Source organism: Sparus aurata, chromosome 3 (genome assembly GCF_900880675.1).
Source record: "Sparus aurata chromosome 3, fSpaAur1.1, whole genome shotgun sequence".
Lineage (NCBI taxonomy): Eukaryota > Metazoa > Chordata > Actinopteri > Spariformes > Sparidae > Sparus > Sparus aurata.
The window spans coordinates 13159078-13176095 of NC_044189.1; the positions used below are offsets into that span (position 1 = coordinate 13159078).

Here is a 17018-nt window from a genome sequence, read left to right on the forward strand (position 1 = left end):
CTGTATTAACTCCTGTCTCTCCCAACCTCCTTTTTTCTCTTCCTATTCATTTCATGTCCCCTCCCTCAACCTCATCCTCCTCCATCCACAATATACAGTATTACTTTTCCCCGCTCTCATTTATCTCCTTCATTCCCGTCTCCCATGTACTCGCGTCTTTTACCGTTTCTTCTGTCATTCTCCTCGCTCCTCTTTAACCTCTTGGAAAACACAAAAAACCTCGACAGTGACTGATAGACCCCACCCGGGGGATGACAGTGTCTTTGCCCATGTCACGCGCACTGACACGCATGCGTAAGCTTTTCTACACAGACCTGTAGAGACATACATTTTCACTCACAGACATAGGGCTATCCACATACAGTACATATACAGAGGGATGATTCATTCTAAGGGGATCACATCGAGAAAGCATCAGAGGGTTATTGCTTTTTTCCCCCTTTTAAATAGAAGCCTTTCTAACTGCCTTTCATCCACTTAAAGACCTCATTCATTCATCCATGTTGCTCTATCACCATTTCTCACTGTCTCTCTCCTCTCTGTGCATCTTTTTCTGATTGTTTTTTATCTGCCATGATGCATGTGAAGAGCCCTGCAGCACTTACACAGAGACACAACGGGGAGTTTCTAGAGACGTACAGAAGGCACATGGATGTACATAATAACAAGGCTCTTTTCTTAATATTTCAGTGCACAGAACGTCTAATAGATTAAACCTGCGTCTCAGTGTACATTTGAATAAACAGAAATGGTGTTTCTGATGCTCGAAAAAAGCTCTTCGCGTTTTCCCCAGTCGAATTTGAATTTGTTGTCAGTTAACGCTGCGTGGAGATCACTACTCATAATATATATTTAGACAGGAGGCCTCAATGAAGCCCGTTCTTCAATAGGGAAAAGGACAGCGAGTCATTACTTCTGAGCTGAAGTGTAAACACATTAAAAGACACTTTAAACCATTCAGCTTATTTTACTTCCAGGAAAGAAAATATTTCACCTATTCGTCTGGAAATGTTTTCGACTGTTTGGATTTTTTGGCATGTATTTAGGAAGGAAACATCCAAAAAGTTTCATCAGTCATTATTCCAGTGGGAAATGAAATTGGTTCGGAGTGCTTCAGAAATTGTTGATGTTACTGGGCAGTTTGTATTCCGTGTAATTCTGCTTGTCTTTAGCCATTTTCAACCCAAACACTGAGTTCCTGTGGTAAGTTGTACTGTGGTGTAAATGTTTTGTTTTTTTATTGTTTGGTGGTACTTTTATTGGTACCCGATAGACTTGCACAATAGGTAAAACACTGATGAAGAGGTATGTTCACATGTTTGTGAGGGGTCTGTCAATGAAGTTAAGGTTGAGTCTTCCAAACAAACTCCATTTACATCAGATGTAAGTGCTCCCCCTTGTGGTAAGGGCAAAAACCGCAGTCTTAGGAGGGCTGGATATTTGCATGTCAGCTAATTATACACAAGTTAAGCCTGTACGAGCTTTAATCTAATATTGTAAAGTTACTGGGAAAAACGTTTTTATGTCAAATATAACAAAGTCATCCTTATATATATATCGATTTTTACTGTCCTTCCTATTAGATAGAGTAGCTGCAGTTTTAGATCTTCAGTCAGCAATAGTGCAACTTCCTTAGCATTATATTTCACCCAATATAGGCAATGCTAAAAAAATGTATAATCGGTTGTAAGCTCCAAATATGGTCCAAATGAATACTTTACATTGACTCAACTGTCACAATGCAGTGCGACTCATTTAATAGTCAATGATCATTGTTAAAGAGTTTACTATGAAGCTTTTTTACAGGGTTATATCCAAAAAAAGGGACGGGACTCTTTACACCTGGAATAGAAGTTTAGAGGAGCAAACATGTGCTTTGGATGTAGGCCTACTTTTAAAGCAATATGTTCACATTTGTATTTGTTAACATCAAAATGCAAAATGGGCTGTCTATTTTGAGTTATGGTGGAGAAGAAAAACAGCCTTGCCCTACAGTCCTACAGTTAAGACTATAGGACTATATATCAGCACTGTGCCAACACAAACTACTTTATAAGCTGCCTTCACAGTCGACCTATATGGTTGTTTTTCTAATGAGGGCAGGCTGAAAAAGTTACACACTGCTCCTTTAGTCATTCTTGCCTATGTATGAACTTTAATCATTCATGGAAAAATCCACATCGTTAGTGTTTAAACAGAATAATAAATTATCACTAAATGTATTATTAAAATATTTTAACCCCTTTCTCTCTTTCATTCTTCTTTGTCTCCTCCATCTCATAGACACCCAGACCTCTCAACATCATAAAGCAGAACAACGGCGAGCAAATAATCCGGCGGCGAACCCGGAAACGCCTCAACCCCGATTCGCTGTCGTCTGAGACCCCCGCCCCCAAGCAACAGCGCATCACCAGCGAGGAGCGTATGAACGGCGAGGAGTCCGACCGAAGCTGCGCGTCGATTAAAAGCCAGCAGCCCTCCCCTCGCTCACGCTCGCCCAGATCCACTCAAGCCTTCCTCGCCAATCAAACGTTGGAGATCCACCGACGCATGCCTCCTCTGCTCCTGCCTTCGCACCCGCCCTCATCGTTGGTAGCTGAGGCCAACGGGGGAATCGTTGAGGGAGGGATAATATCAAAAGTAGAGGGAGGTAAAGGAGGAGGAGGATCAGAAAGAGGAAGTCCGATCGAGAAGTACATGCGTCCGTCCAAACCGTCGAGTTATTCGCCCCCTGGTTCGCCCATTGAAAAGTATCAGTATCCCCTTTTCTCCTTACCTCTCCCACTAACCCTCTCGCCTGATTTGACCCCTGAGTCAGACTGGCTACGATTCTGGACCAAGTATAAGATGGCGGCAGCCTCTGGGGTTCCCGGTAGCATCAGTAATCTAAGCAGCCCCGGTAGCCTCGGAAATAACGCTCATTATCTCAGTGCAATGGTGACTCCGGTGCAGCATCATCAGCAAAGCTACACGGTGCCTTACTGTGCCTCTCCCTACTCTCCTCTCCCCCCTCCTCCAGCTCCTCCTCACTATCCTCCACCTCCTCATCATTCCCAGACTTCCTCCTCTTCATCGCTAGAAAACGAAGCGCCTTTGGATCTCGCAATAAGACAAAGAGATACAAGCGCTGCGAATGCGCACATGTCGACAAATGGCGCAGAGAGGAGAAGGCAGGAGTCGCCTCTGGCTGAGAGATTGAGAGAGAGCTGGAAAGGGGAGAAAGAGGAGGAGGATAGAACAGATGAAGGAGGGAACCAAAGGGAGGAGATGGGAAAGGAAGAGAAGCATCATTTGGCAAAAAGTCAGTCAAGTGTTCCATCAAGTCGTGCCATGGTCGAAGCGTCCACGCAGGACGACCTGAGCAACCGTTGCGTCCACTGTGGGATCTACTTCCTAGACGAGGTCATGTATGCCCTGCACATGAGTTGCCACGGCGACCAGGGACCATACCAGTGCAGTTTTTGCCTTCACGTGTGTGTGGACCGCTATGATTTCACCACACACATACAGAGGGGCTTACACAGGTACACAGACAAAACGTCACAAAACAGGGCTCACATGCAAGACGGCATCCTTCAGAACGTCACAGTGATGTCAGAGGAAAAATATGACGGAGATCGCAGTGAGGTCACAGACAAAAGCAGTGATGTCATAGGAGTATGTCATGACGACCAAGCAAAAGAAATTACAGGCAGTGACGCCACTGACAATGAAACAGAGGTTGAAAAGGAGGTTGGAGGCGAGGTTAATGACGTAGCAGACCAGGAATTGGAAGACAAGATGGCTTCAGATAGTAGCAATGACATCACACAGACCACAGAGGTCACAGCTGTCGCTGAATCTAAAAACATAGATGAGGACACGGAGAGTAATTAATCAGCTGCGTTTGACTCATGCAAACCTTGAAGAACGTGTTTTATTGGATGAATAAGCTGTAAATGTCTCCACGTTCCTGGAGGCGAGCTCATGTCAAAATGGGCCTATGCCGGGCGCTAAATGGAACACATCCTCATGCTGGAAGCACTCGGCTGTCAAAATGGTCAAAAATCATTGTAGGATCCCGCTGAACTGCTGCAGGGACAGTTTGGAGAAAATAGCCCGAATCCTGTGTTGAGTGACAGTCACTTGACAGCTCTGTGGCAACTATTCAACAGCACAGTCCGGGCATGCCGCTGAAATCACCTTTAATAAACAGCCACTTCATGTGCTTTCCAAATAAGAGGATTGGAAGCTCCAATGAAAGTTGGACTGGTCTCATTGAGAATGAGTTTGAGGAGCTCAGCACTTGCACAGCCACCATACAGCAGAGCAAAAATAAATAAATAAATAAATAAATACAAAATGCTCGAAGTAAAACACCTAACTGAACTGAGCTGGTCGGTTATGCACCGAGCTGAACTGAACCCCCGAGCTGGTCCAAACTGGTCTACTGCATCATTCAGACTGTTCTATGTTGGTACAACCGGATCTGATCTGGTCCCAGAGCATGTGTTCTTGACTGTTTCAATGGATGCAAAACCAAAACTTTTTTTTTGACTCTTTGGAAACTGGTCAGTGTTAAACCAGTTTGTTCCAGTTCTGGTGTAGCCTTGGTACAAATAGGATCAGCTGGTTTCTTTCACACGTGCCCTGTTGTCTCTAAAACTGATGGTGCAAAAAAACTGCCACCGCTGCAAAAGTGGCCCACAGTGGGAGACCAGTCGGGTTTGATTTGACTTTTTGAACTGCTAAAAACCAGTCTCGGCTGGTTCCACCGGAGAAATTCCGGACCGAAGTGTTCTCTTCATCCATACGGATCGAACCAAGTGACATTATTTTCTACCTTCCTCCGTGCCATGATACTAGCTACGTGCCTGGCTGCCTGCCTAATAGAACAACCATCTATTAACCTGCTTAACATTTATATTAATAATAATAATGGTAATAATAATTATGATGATGTTATAGTACAAAACATGCAATTTGCTACACTTTCCTATATATAATATGTTATTTTGTAAAGACAAATAATGCTTTTTTGCAGGAAATGGTACTATAAAAATTAGTCTATTTGAGTTTTGTTTGTTTCTTTTCGAGCTATTTGTCGTTTGTGTTCTTATGGAGACTTGTTACATTGATAACAGCCGTCTAACAGAAATGGTACAGCAAAATGGGGGGGGGGGTTGTGTGTGTGCGTGCATTTGTGTAATTGCGTAAATGTCTGTAAGGAAAAAAGGATGTGTCCGTCCCCAAAACGATGGTGTAAAAATAATGAAGGCTTGCGCTCGGTATTTCAGTCCTCAGGGGTCACATGTGTTGCACACCAACCCGCCTGTTTCACAGCATGTGACGCATCATTTTTACATGTCAAAGGTCTATTGGTTTGAGCATGTTACATACGTTTCTCATGCGTGTATGTTCGTATGTGTTGAAAGGTCAAAACGGTCTGAGTATGTAACTTTTTTTTTTCTTTATGTATTTCACATGTTGTTTAGGTTACGTGGTTTTATAGAGAGACTTAGGATCATTGGGAGGTAAACCCTGATTTTTATCATACGGATCAATTATTTGGGTTAGCTATATGAACCTTTGCTCTGTGAGTCTACAGAGTTTTCTTGCCTACAGTGTTTTTATTCAGCCTGTCTCATACTTCTGAGAGTTTGGTAGATTACCTCTATGTAGCATGTTAGCATCGTATACAAATCTGCAAAAGTAAGTTGCCTTTTGTGTGGATAGGAACTGTTACATGTTCGGCCCAATTAATACTGAAAAAAAAAAAAAAAAAACCTGAGATAAGAGCGCACAGTTACATTTTAGTGGAGTGGAGTGATCGCGTTGCTTTCAACTTCAACCCTCATGAATCGGCCTTTTAAACACTTAAAGACCCACCTGATACCACAACCGAGTCTCTCTTTTAACCAAACTTTTAACAGCTCTCATCAGTGATTTTTCGTCACAACAGTCTGGTCCTTTTGTTCCCCCTACTCTTCAGAATGGAGCAACGCGGCGGCCATCTTGTTTATTTTTATAAAGAGAGAATCACTTCTCCAGCCTTGCTGCCTTAGTTGCTAGAAAACAAAAGAAAAAAGAAACAAATCACCAAGGGACTCCTTTGAAGGAAATAATAATAGGCTGAAAGAAAATAAAAGACAGGAAAGAAAGAAAAGAACAAGAGAAAGATATTTTTCTATGCTTATCCAAAAAACATGAATGAAAAAGTATTCCGCCTAGTGCCTGGTAACTTGTACAGTTTTTTCTAAAAGGTGTGTTTATCTGTGTCAAAACGTTATGTAAGTTATGAGTCAGGCAGAAGTTGGGCAAACGGACTTCTGTATTAATTCCAATGCACCGAGTCATCAGAGTCATCTGTTCTGATACCCTGCTGTCTGTCAGATACTTGTTTCACATGTTTCAGCCCGTAAGACAGACCCACATGTGCTTTTGAAAAATGAAATCGGTCGCCTTTTATTTTTGCATGTATGTGCACGACTTCAACACACAGCATAACTTTGTATGAAAGAGATTCATACCAAGAAGATGTTCTCGACTGTGTATTTGGTTTATTTGGAGAGGGAAGTTGAATTAGGGCTCATATCGTGGTAGAGGTGTTATTGTTCTGAAGAAGAGTCTTTCATTAGTATGTTTGAGGTTAAAAGGGCACTGTGTGGATTTGGAGAAGAAAATTCAAACTCAGCATTTTAACACTTCCAGTATTAACAAGGTCATAATACAAATTCAGAAAATATGTATGATTTCCATAACTGAATAAACAAGCTGTTCTCAGAGTAAATTCCCAAGAAACACTGTTTGAAACTAGAAAGGTGGCAGGGTCCGCCAAATATCAACAGTATATTAAGTTTATTCAGTCATAAAAACAAAGAGTTTGTTTATTTGGTTTGCTTAAGCATAAAAAAAAAAAAAAGATGTTTCTTCAAAATGTCTTCCCCAAAACTACATAGTGCTCCTTTAAGTGTCGACAGTTTGTGGCAGCAAAAGGTCAAATTTCTTTTTTTTTAATTTTCTTGTGAAGACGAGATTTCTTTCTTGCAGAAAGTTCAAGACAGCAAACGGAACAAACTATACAATCATACAAATTCCACACTCTATTTAGCACTCATATGTATTGAAATGAACTTTTCGCCAGAGCACCAATGTGTTGCCGAGTGCTGGTGTGGTGCGAAAGAATGACCTTGTGTACTCCGTATGTTCGGGCATACAGATTTTCCAGTCTTTTGAATAATTAAATATGACATATCGAAGCCAGCTGGAACCTTTGTTGAGGTTCTGTTGGAATGTTGAAGGTAAGTTGCATCCATGTTATATAACAGCTGAATTAGTCTGTCACCCGCACGTCACCGAAGCAATCGACATGTCAGATTCAAACACTAAGGAACCTTTGAAGGCGTCAGTGCGGTGTATTCACACTGGAATTGGAAGTCTTGCAGTTTAATGCAAGGAAATCAGTCAAACTATTTATGACCTCTGCAGAGTTTAACACCTTTACCACGTATGGCCCCTTTGATCACATCTTTCACATGAAGGCTAATTAACTGCATTAATAACATGGTGAACAGGTTCCATCATGCTGTAAAAAGACTGATGAGGACAATTGTCTTTATTCTAGGAAATCTGTAAAGTTTTTAAATTTACCTTTTTTTTATTTTTATTATTTTAAGTTATGGGCATCTCTTGTGGGGCTGCTAGCTTAATAAAAAAAAAATGTTTACATTTGCAAATGTAGCAAATTAAAAAAAAAGCAAAGGATGATGCTTTGTTAAAAGACAGAACAAAAAGGAAGGACCGAGGGACACCTGCTGAGACGGAGAGACGGGTGCCTTCGAAGAATATATGGGGAGGGAAGATGAATAGAGAGACATCGGCGCTCGCTTTTGTTGTTTCCCCATCTTCAACACATGTTAACGATATGTTGTCTAATTTGACGCACCACCTCTCCATCTCTCTGTTTTTGTCTCTCCACCTGCTACTTCTCACCTCTGTCTCTTCTTTTTTCCCTCCACTTTCCTGCGCCCCTTCTTTCAATAAAGGTTGATAGATCGGTCGAGGGAGGTTTTAGATGAGAGGTCGACACAGAGCTAACAGAAAAACTGATTACGTACAAAAGAATCAAACGAGAGGTAGAAGCAAAGTGGATTTACTCAGATATAGGTTTACTCATTTGCCAGTGGGAATCACATCCGTTGGTAAAGATTTTCATGCTAGGAAACAGTAGGACAAAAAGGGATTCGATTAGTTGTTGTTTTGTTGTTTTTTGCCTTTTTCTCTTTGGTTAAATTTGGCGTACATCTCATCGTGATGAGGACGTCTCAGTGAGCTGGAGACAAATTGTGACGTTTCAGCGTGAAAGCAGAAAGAACACAGCCTTGATAATTGAAAAAAAAACAAAAAAAAACTTTGCTCATGCACATTTTTTTGTATTGTAAGTGCTCTGCAGAACCATTTCCTATCCAAACATTTTCTTTGCCAGCTTATCATTGCCTCCGAGGAGTCACTTAAGGATGCTGTATAACTAAAACATACATAGATATCACGATTGACAGGACTTTTTTGGGAGAGCGGCCACTTAGGGCTAAAGAATAGGCAATTTTTTGGTAAGAAATGAGGTTCTGCAGGACACACGTGACTTGATCTTGTTTTACTTCAATAATGAGTTTATGTTTTTAGATTTGATGGCATTTCACATCAGCGTTTACATTGGGGAGCCTTAACAAGTGTTTTTTTTTTTCAGTCTTTGTCAGAATGTGTTATAGAAAAGTTATGCTGTTGCTTGCACTCCATTTATTATGTTCTTATTGCCAAGGAAGGGACAACACACACAAAGACACACACAGGCGACGGTACGGATCGAGTGTACATTATGGGATGTACAGTGTTAACCATGGGAGAGAAGGGAGCTAAAGGCCAGTTGAATAATGGTCGGACACACACACACACACACACACACACACACACACACATACACATGCATGCATACACACACACGCACATCAACTATGTACATTTAACCAATATATTTTTAGTAGAATTTTGTCTCTATTCAGTTGAATGGCTTTTATAGAAGAAAAATGATTTTTTTATTTTTTTTTAGGTTTTTTTTCTTTCTCATGTTGTATTTTATTCTGCTACCTTTTCTGTACGTTATTTTGTTTTTAGGTTTTATTTCATGCAAAAGTGATATTTCAACAACAATATTTTGACAGCCAAGAAAAAGTTTGTTACACAGCTAAACTTGAAGAATAATGTTGATGATGATGATGATGACGATGATAATAATTAATAAAAGTAATAACAAACATACCGAAAATGGACTGTTAGTGTTTGATTCATTGGTGACCAGTTACTTGTTGATAAATCACAAAATGCATGTTATTGTAATCTCTTACAGTTAAAGGGGCACTGAGAATTTAAAGCTGCAGTTTGTAACAATCCTTTTGTTATATTTGCTAAAATTATCATTATGATCTAAAGGTATACAGATCAGCTGTGTAAAGATCCACTGTCTGTGGCTCCATCCAGTGGCCCTAATTCGATTTGCAAGAATCCACCGCTCCCTGATCAACATGACCAATCAGAGCCAAGGGGCATGTCTGAGAGGCAGTGCCCCTCCCCCTCCAGTGTCTTACCTGGTCTGATGCGTTCAAGCTCAAGCACAAACTGTAAATAATGGCGGAGAACAGACAACAACAACAGAGCCAAACTATGCCCCATTGCCCATGTCAAAGAGAAGAAATAAGACTGACAAAGAAAAGCCAGAGAGAAAACAAGGAGAAATATTGGAAATATTGGAGCACTCAAGAGTGACACAGAGTTTGACGCTTTTCTGCTGGACAAATAAGGACCCCTGCTTGATATATGTTTTATTCTATGTTTTAACCACAAGGCTATGGTGTCAGTGGTTACACTAACAGTTGCAATAGCACATATTGCTGTACGATGTTGCAGTCGAGCTACGTAGCTTCTGGCTAAATCTAGCTTGTAGGCTTGTATTCTAACTCCGGTGTTAAGCTTTGTCTCTATGGCTACTGGTTAGCAAAAGTGTCTTTCAAGTCACCGGGCAGTTTTAACATTAGTTTGTTTTCAGTACGCTCTGAAGTGGTTGAATTGGTTTAGAGAAATAAAGTTACTCAAATGTTGCACCAGGTAATGATTACCTGGTAACTCTGTCTACCACAATGTGAGGAATGTTGTTTGTTACTTGGGTTAATACAGTGTCTCGGCATGAGGCACTCATCATTGTAATTTAGTTGTATTGGTCAGAAATTGACATATTTTCTCATTTTGTTGTTTTTTTGAATGCGCCATCTTGGTTATCTGGCGTCCTCTGTTACAGTAGTTACAAGCCTGCTCGTGCACAGCAGGCTCCTCTGTGGGGAGGGGCTTTGAAGGCAGGAGAGGAAGAAGGAGGGACTTTTCAAAAAAGTCTGCAGTTTTAACAAATTCAAACTCAGAATTTTAATATTTGCAGTATAAATGGGCTAATAACCTTTCCCATAACTGAATAAACAAGCTGTTCTCAGAGGAAAATAAGTTCCCCAGAACACTGTTTGAAGCTAGGAAGTTGGCAGGGTTCGCCACATATAAACAAAGTAGAACAGTATGAAACTGTGTTTTCCTTTAAGGTCAGTTTGTTTATTCAGTCATGAAACCAAAGAGAGTTTGTTTACTTTATTTCTTAAGGCATAAAAATATCAGTCTATAAAGATCTTTCTCTTCTAATTCAAATGTCTTCCCCAAAGCTACACAGTGCCCCTTTAAATGTGTGTAATTAAATGACAGTTACTAAACAAAATGTTTGTGATTACAAAGGGGTTTCATCCAGATATATTCTTCTTGGTAAAATGCTTATATGTAACATTAATCCCACTTTTCACTGTGCTGGAACAGCTTCTTACAGCATATTTTTCAGACAGCACGGGTCATCAGAGCCGTGGGGACAAAGTTGAGTGTAACTTTCAAAGGTATAACGGCTCAGAGAGGTGTATATGTCTAGACAGGCTCCGTTCTTCAGGCAAGTTTGTACGTCGTGACCTCCGTCAAGGCGGTCACATTTTCGTCTGTGTCCGTTGGTTGGTTGGATTCTCAGCAGGATATTTCCACAGAACTTGGGTGGAGGATGGGTTCCATTGACTTAAGTATGGATCCAGACAGAGCGACGGATCTGGGAGATTTCTCACTTTCATCAGCATCGTGAGATATGGTGTTTCTTTTTAGTTAATTTCTTAGGTAATAGAGCATGGACTTGCACAAAAAGCCTAATGGCGTATTAAGGTACACCGTTGGTGATTAACTGTGAAAAGGAGACGAAAACAATGCTTTTGCTCTATAAATCCTCTGTCAACAAAACCCACAAGCTGCAGTATGTAAATCCTTCCCATAATGTGTTCAGAGTGTGGGTTCTAATCTGACACAAACCGGAGAGGCACAAATGTGGTGGCTGTGAACTGAAAAGATGCAATTTCTTTAACACAAAGCCTTCATACCAAGTCAGGTGACATATTTCAGAAAAGATTTGCAGTCGAAGAAAAACGTGTGAATCCGCTCAACATGCCCCCTGCTGTGCTCTGAATGTAGCCAGGAGCTCCGCAGCCATCGCGCATTTCTATTCACATCTGTTCTGCTCTGCTCTTGCCATGATACTTGCTTGCTTTTTCTCCCGATACAAGTATCATAGTGTTTGTTTATTTAGTACAAATAACATGCTCTTGAAATCAAACTGTCTCCGAATAAAAACAAGTGTCAATGAGCCTTAATGTCACTCTGTCAGTCCTGCACATCCCTGGTCCTGAATGAGACATTTGGAGCTGCTCAGACAGCCATGATATTTTGTTCCACTCTTTATGGCTCCCGGTGGAAGATTCCATATGGTTTTTGTCAAGGTCAGATAGATAGTTTTGTAACATAGCTCGGGGCGAGACCCTGCAGGGCTTTAAACACATTCAGAAAGAGGAATCTTTTAAGGAATTGGTTACTGAATGAGGAGCATGTGCAAAAATGCTTGTACAGGCGTAGTATGTCCCCCCCCCCATCACAGTTTAAGCTGTGAGTAGAGATATGTTTGACACAAAAATATGAGCAGTTAGTCTTGAATATATACAAGAAATATAAGATATATTCTCAATCTTGAGATGAGAAAGTCCTGATATTAATAATAATTTGGGGATGGAAAAATGTAAAGCTCCAACATTGCGCTCCTTCTCAGGTTCATACTTAAACATTGGGTGTCTATTTGAACGTGTTTACATACATTAATGTTAAAGAAACATATTTTTTTTCTCACACTGTCCACTATTGCAGCTTTTCTATTCATATTCGCTCTGAACGCTCCTTTTTCATGCCTGTCTCTTTAAGAAACGGCTTCCGAGTTTGCTGAGTTTACCCAGTTTGCTGATTGGACAGCTCACACAGACCTGAGCAGGCACTAGCCACCATTTTTCTGGAAGTTTCGCCCCCCCCACCCCAGTGTTCATGCAACCATGGCCGTGTTGGGGGCGTGGCTGAGGGCAATGACAGCATAGTTGTGACTTTGTGACATCACGATCTATCAAAAGTCCTGACAGCCCATTTGAAGGCACAGTTACTGAAAACACAATATATATTTCTCTGTGGATTGAACGCCTGTACCTGCTTCATTATAATAAAAAAAAAAGAAAACAGCAATTCTCACTATATACAATATGGGACCTTTAATTGTAGAAAATTATTAGTCATGGATCATTTGATACTAGGCCTGCATTTAGTGAGGGAAGTCTAGTTGTTGAGTTGAGTGGGAAGGAAAAGTTAACATTCAACAGTGAAATAAAGTATTGTGTTTCTGTGAAATAATATCAATAAAAAATGTATTAGGGGGCCAAGGACTGAGCTTTGAGGGAGTCCACAGGAGAAATACGCGGGGGCTGGAGGCTGAATTAACATTCAAAGAAAAAGGTCGTGTTTTTGTAACCCTGTAACCATTTATCCAGTGCCAAAACTAAAGTGGAGCATTTCTGCAGAGTCAGCGCTTTTTTGTTCCGCGACAAGGTTGCCTGAAAACGGATACGATTTTGCTGTAAACATCAATGGCCGCCAGAGGATACTTTTTTTTTTTCCTTTTTTTTCCCCCCTCGTGATCATCCGAGCTTTCTATCGAGACCGCGCTCGAGCCAAGACTTCAATTTACAGACAAAAAAGTAAACAAGGATCCTTGGACAGTGTTTGAGCTCTTTCTCCTTTTGATCCACAGCCAGGTCAAAATGTTAAGTTCAAACAGAAGAGTTTCACGATGCTGCTGATTGTGCTGACCCCGCGCCCTCCCGGAAGACTCGAGATATTAAGCCGCGCTAATGTTCAAACGGTGAGGTTAAAATGGCAATATCGGATAATGAAGCGCGGCATTTTGCAATCGCTGTTCGCTATGACGGCATGTTATTTACCAAACTTCTCATGGCAGAGACCTAATAAAGCACTGGCAACTCAAACGGAGGCGCGTTTCTCTCCACGCTGACATCATTGGAGAGCACGTTTTAATATCATCATAAACCTCCTTCGGGTCAAGAACTTTGACTAACTCAATCAGCGGTGCAGCTAATCTTTGTTTCATATTATGTTTAGAATCATCAGGTTTATCTTTGTAGTTTATAACGTGGACATTGATCGGAGTCGATTAACACCGCTTTAGATCCTGCAGTGAAACTATGAGGCAGCGAGGGTTGTCGTTCAAATTTGTGTGTGTGTGTGTGTCTGTGTGTGTGCGAGCGCGTGTTTGTGTGTCTAGCGTTGTGAGTGTGTGATGATTGGCCACAGAGAGTCGATGGCAGGCCAGAATATTAAACACCCTGGTGTCTACTGGAGAGGTCAACACGCAGACACATGCAGCTGCACATAATTATGAACCTGTTCAAGGCAAAGAGGCAGAAAAAAAAAAAGAAGAAAAAAACAATCCATCAGATGAATAAAAAGCAAAACAAATGGAAAAAAAGAAAGAGTTATTACAGCATGCAACAATTCATGGGCACGTTTAAATGCTTTGTGTGGTAGAAAGGGGACACAAAACATCAGATGGCAGATGTATGCCCGCCTGCACACACCATTCATCTATTTCCCCGCGTCACGCTTGCGTATTTTCTCTGTATGTGCCGTCTGCCCCCCCGCCTGCCTGTCTGTCTGCCTGTCCGTCAGCCTGCCCATCTCCCTGTTTAAACATCTTGCAAACATCATTTCTGTTTATTGTAATTCATGTTTATGTATGAGTTACCTACACTGTTGACAGAGGGGTTTGACTCTGTGTGCCTGTTTGTAAGAGAGCAACAGAGTAAGGAGGCGCGTGTGTGTGTGTGTGTGTGTTTTTTGGCGAGCAGGTGCTTATGTATGAAGCAGCAACTCCATACATAAGGGTTGATTGTCGATCGATTGATCGATAGATAGATAGATAGATAGATAGATAGATAGATAGATAGATAGATAGGTGTGAACACAATGTAGGCTGTGGGCACTTTGAATTATGAATGCGGCTCATGTTGACAGTTGTGAAGTTTGATAGTCGACTTGCGTGCAGGGAGGAAAAGAGTATGAGAGAGAGACGTGGAGGAAGACAATGGGATAAGGAGAGAGAGATGATGTAGCTTGTAGGCATATTGAATATTGAATGATTCCAACAGTGACTGCTGTGAGGTCTGTGAGCTGATTTCATATTCATATTCGGGTCATAAAACTGCAGATAGATAGATAGATAGATAGATAGATAGATAGATAGATAGATAGATAGATAGATAGATCTCGGTCCCTGCTGAAAGCATAATTACAGCTCCGCGTCGCCTCGGTGTATCAGCTGTGCATCATCAGCTTCACAGTGAGGTCCACTGCAAAGGGATTTGGTGTGTAATCTTCTTCCCTTTCATTTTTCTCTCCGCTACTCTAGTGGCTACAGTATGTTATCAATTTCTTATCTTATACATCATTTACCCAGGTTTAAAAGTTACTGAAACGGGTTGTGATTTCAGTCAAGTGAAAACAGTCAAGTAGGTCAGTGGTCTCACATGAGAGAGGAAAATGCACACGCTAAAATGTGAAAAGGGCCGGCTTGTCCATCGTCGGTAATTCTGTGCACTGGAGAACAAAATGAAGGCACTCATTTCCATTTTATGCGTCATTACTTCTCAGCTAACATAGCGGATTGAAATATTGCCCCTTTGACTCCCCAACAGTCGTCTGACAAGAGCAGATTGTAGACTTAGTTTTGAGATTGCAATTGTTCGTACCCTTCCTTTTGCAATTGATAAAACAATTCTCAATTTCCTCTTAAAAATGAATAAAGTATTTAAAGCCCCTCCTGGATTAGCTGGAAAATGCATCATCACAACACTGACGACGACACGACTGTTTTTTTCCCAGAGTTCGTGGAGAGTTGACTTCACAGAGATGTGCGTTTCTCAAGAGGACGGCAACACTTCAAACCGCAGTATTCAGTAGATACATGCGTAGATGTATAATTTACTTCTACTTGTTCTTTTGATACTTAAGATACTTTAAGACTTTTACTCAAGTACTATTCGAGTGCTTGACCTTCACTTTGAGTTTAACATGCCACAACTTTGCTTTTACTCCTGCATGTCCTTTGGGCTCTTTGTACAACACTGATCAGATCTCAGGCTATAAAAAAAAGAAAAAGAAAAAGACAATAGAAACACTTTGTGACTTCCCCAGCTCCTCTGCAGCACTGCCCGCGCCCATTAGTGTAAAAATTGTCTCGGAACACCTGGACCTTTTTTTTTAGCAAACACTACTCAAACATGACTAAATAGAGCATTTGCTGGCGACTGTGTTGAGCTGCAGATTTGATGTGCGAGTAAGTACTCACAGCAGCCAGACAGCGTGTGTGTGGGATTGAGTCAAAACAAACCGCGGCGCTTGCGTCCATCGTAATGAGGGAACAGTCGTCCAGGCGACAGTGTGGCTCAATTATGTGTTGTTTACAGTTTTTTGGAGGACAATGGAGCACACAGCAAAAAGCCATATTAGGCCTCGGCTACAAAGGCAATACTTGTTCGGTGAATATAACATTCATTGTTAGTTTTGGTGTTTTTGTGTAATATAGAGAATCACCAGGTAACATTTTCTATGAAGCCTGAGTCTATAATACATTATGGACACACTTAGATGCATGATAATGTGTCTACAGCACTGTATAATCATAGTAATATTAAAAAAACAAAGCAATGATATTCATGACATATGTTTTTATAATGCTTTACATGCTTGAAATACACTAGAAAGGGTGGCTGTGGCTCAGGGGTGGAGCCGGCGTCTTACTATCAGAAGGTTACTAGTTCGTTTCCCTAGGTTTGCATGTAAAAGTGTCCTTGTAGGGCATATAACAGACGCTCTTGTCCAAAGCAATTCATACATGCATTCATACACTGATAGCAGTGGCTGCCATGCAAGGTGCAGACCAGCACATCAGGACCAGTTATGGGGTTCAGTATCTTGCCCAAGGACACCTCAACATGCAGACCAGGGGAATCGAACCAGCAACCTTTCAATAATAAGACACTGGCTCTACCCCTGAGCCACAGCTGCTGAATGCTACACAAATGGCTGTGCAGACAGGAACATATTCAGTATGCAAATGTAGAGTGATTTTCTGCTCACATAGACAGCTTCATGCATATACATACACATATATATATACATATATGTATATATATATATATATATATATATATATATATATATATATACATATATATACATATATATATACATACATGTATATACATATATATATATATCTATATATCTATATATATATATATATCTATATCTATCTATATCTATATCTATATATATATATATATATATATATATATATATATATATATATATATATATATATACATATATATATATCATGTACACACTCACAGATACACACCTAGTCACCCACACAGTGCTTTTCCTTGGCCCGTCCTTCACATTAGAGCTCAGGAGTTCTTTAATAATAATTCCATTAATAACATCTCCTCACAATAACACTGATAATAGCATGC

General features: G+C 40.8%; 1 protein-coding gene across 4 annotated transcripts in view; it reads left to right on the plus strand.

Annotated features, from left to right (window-relative positions):
- trps1 (trichorhinophalangeal syndrome I) overlaps positions 1 to 6700 on the plus strand; it is a 125086-nt gene extending 118386 nt beyond the window's left edge. For all 4 annotated transcript variants that reach the window (XM_030412587.1, XM_030412586.1, XM_030412589.1 and 1 more), the window contains exon 11: positions 2284 to 6700. In XM_030412587.1, the coding sequence (XP_030268447.1) occupies positions 2284 to 3876 (1593 nt within the window). In that variant the 3' untranslated portion in view covers positions 3877 to 6700. The remainder of the gene's footprint in view (positions 1 to 2283) is intronic.
- The last annotated feature ends 10318 nt before the right edge of the window (positions 6701 to 17018 follow it).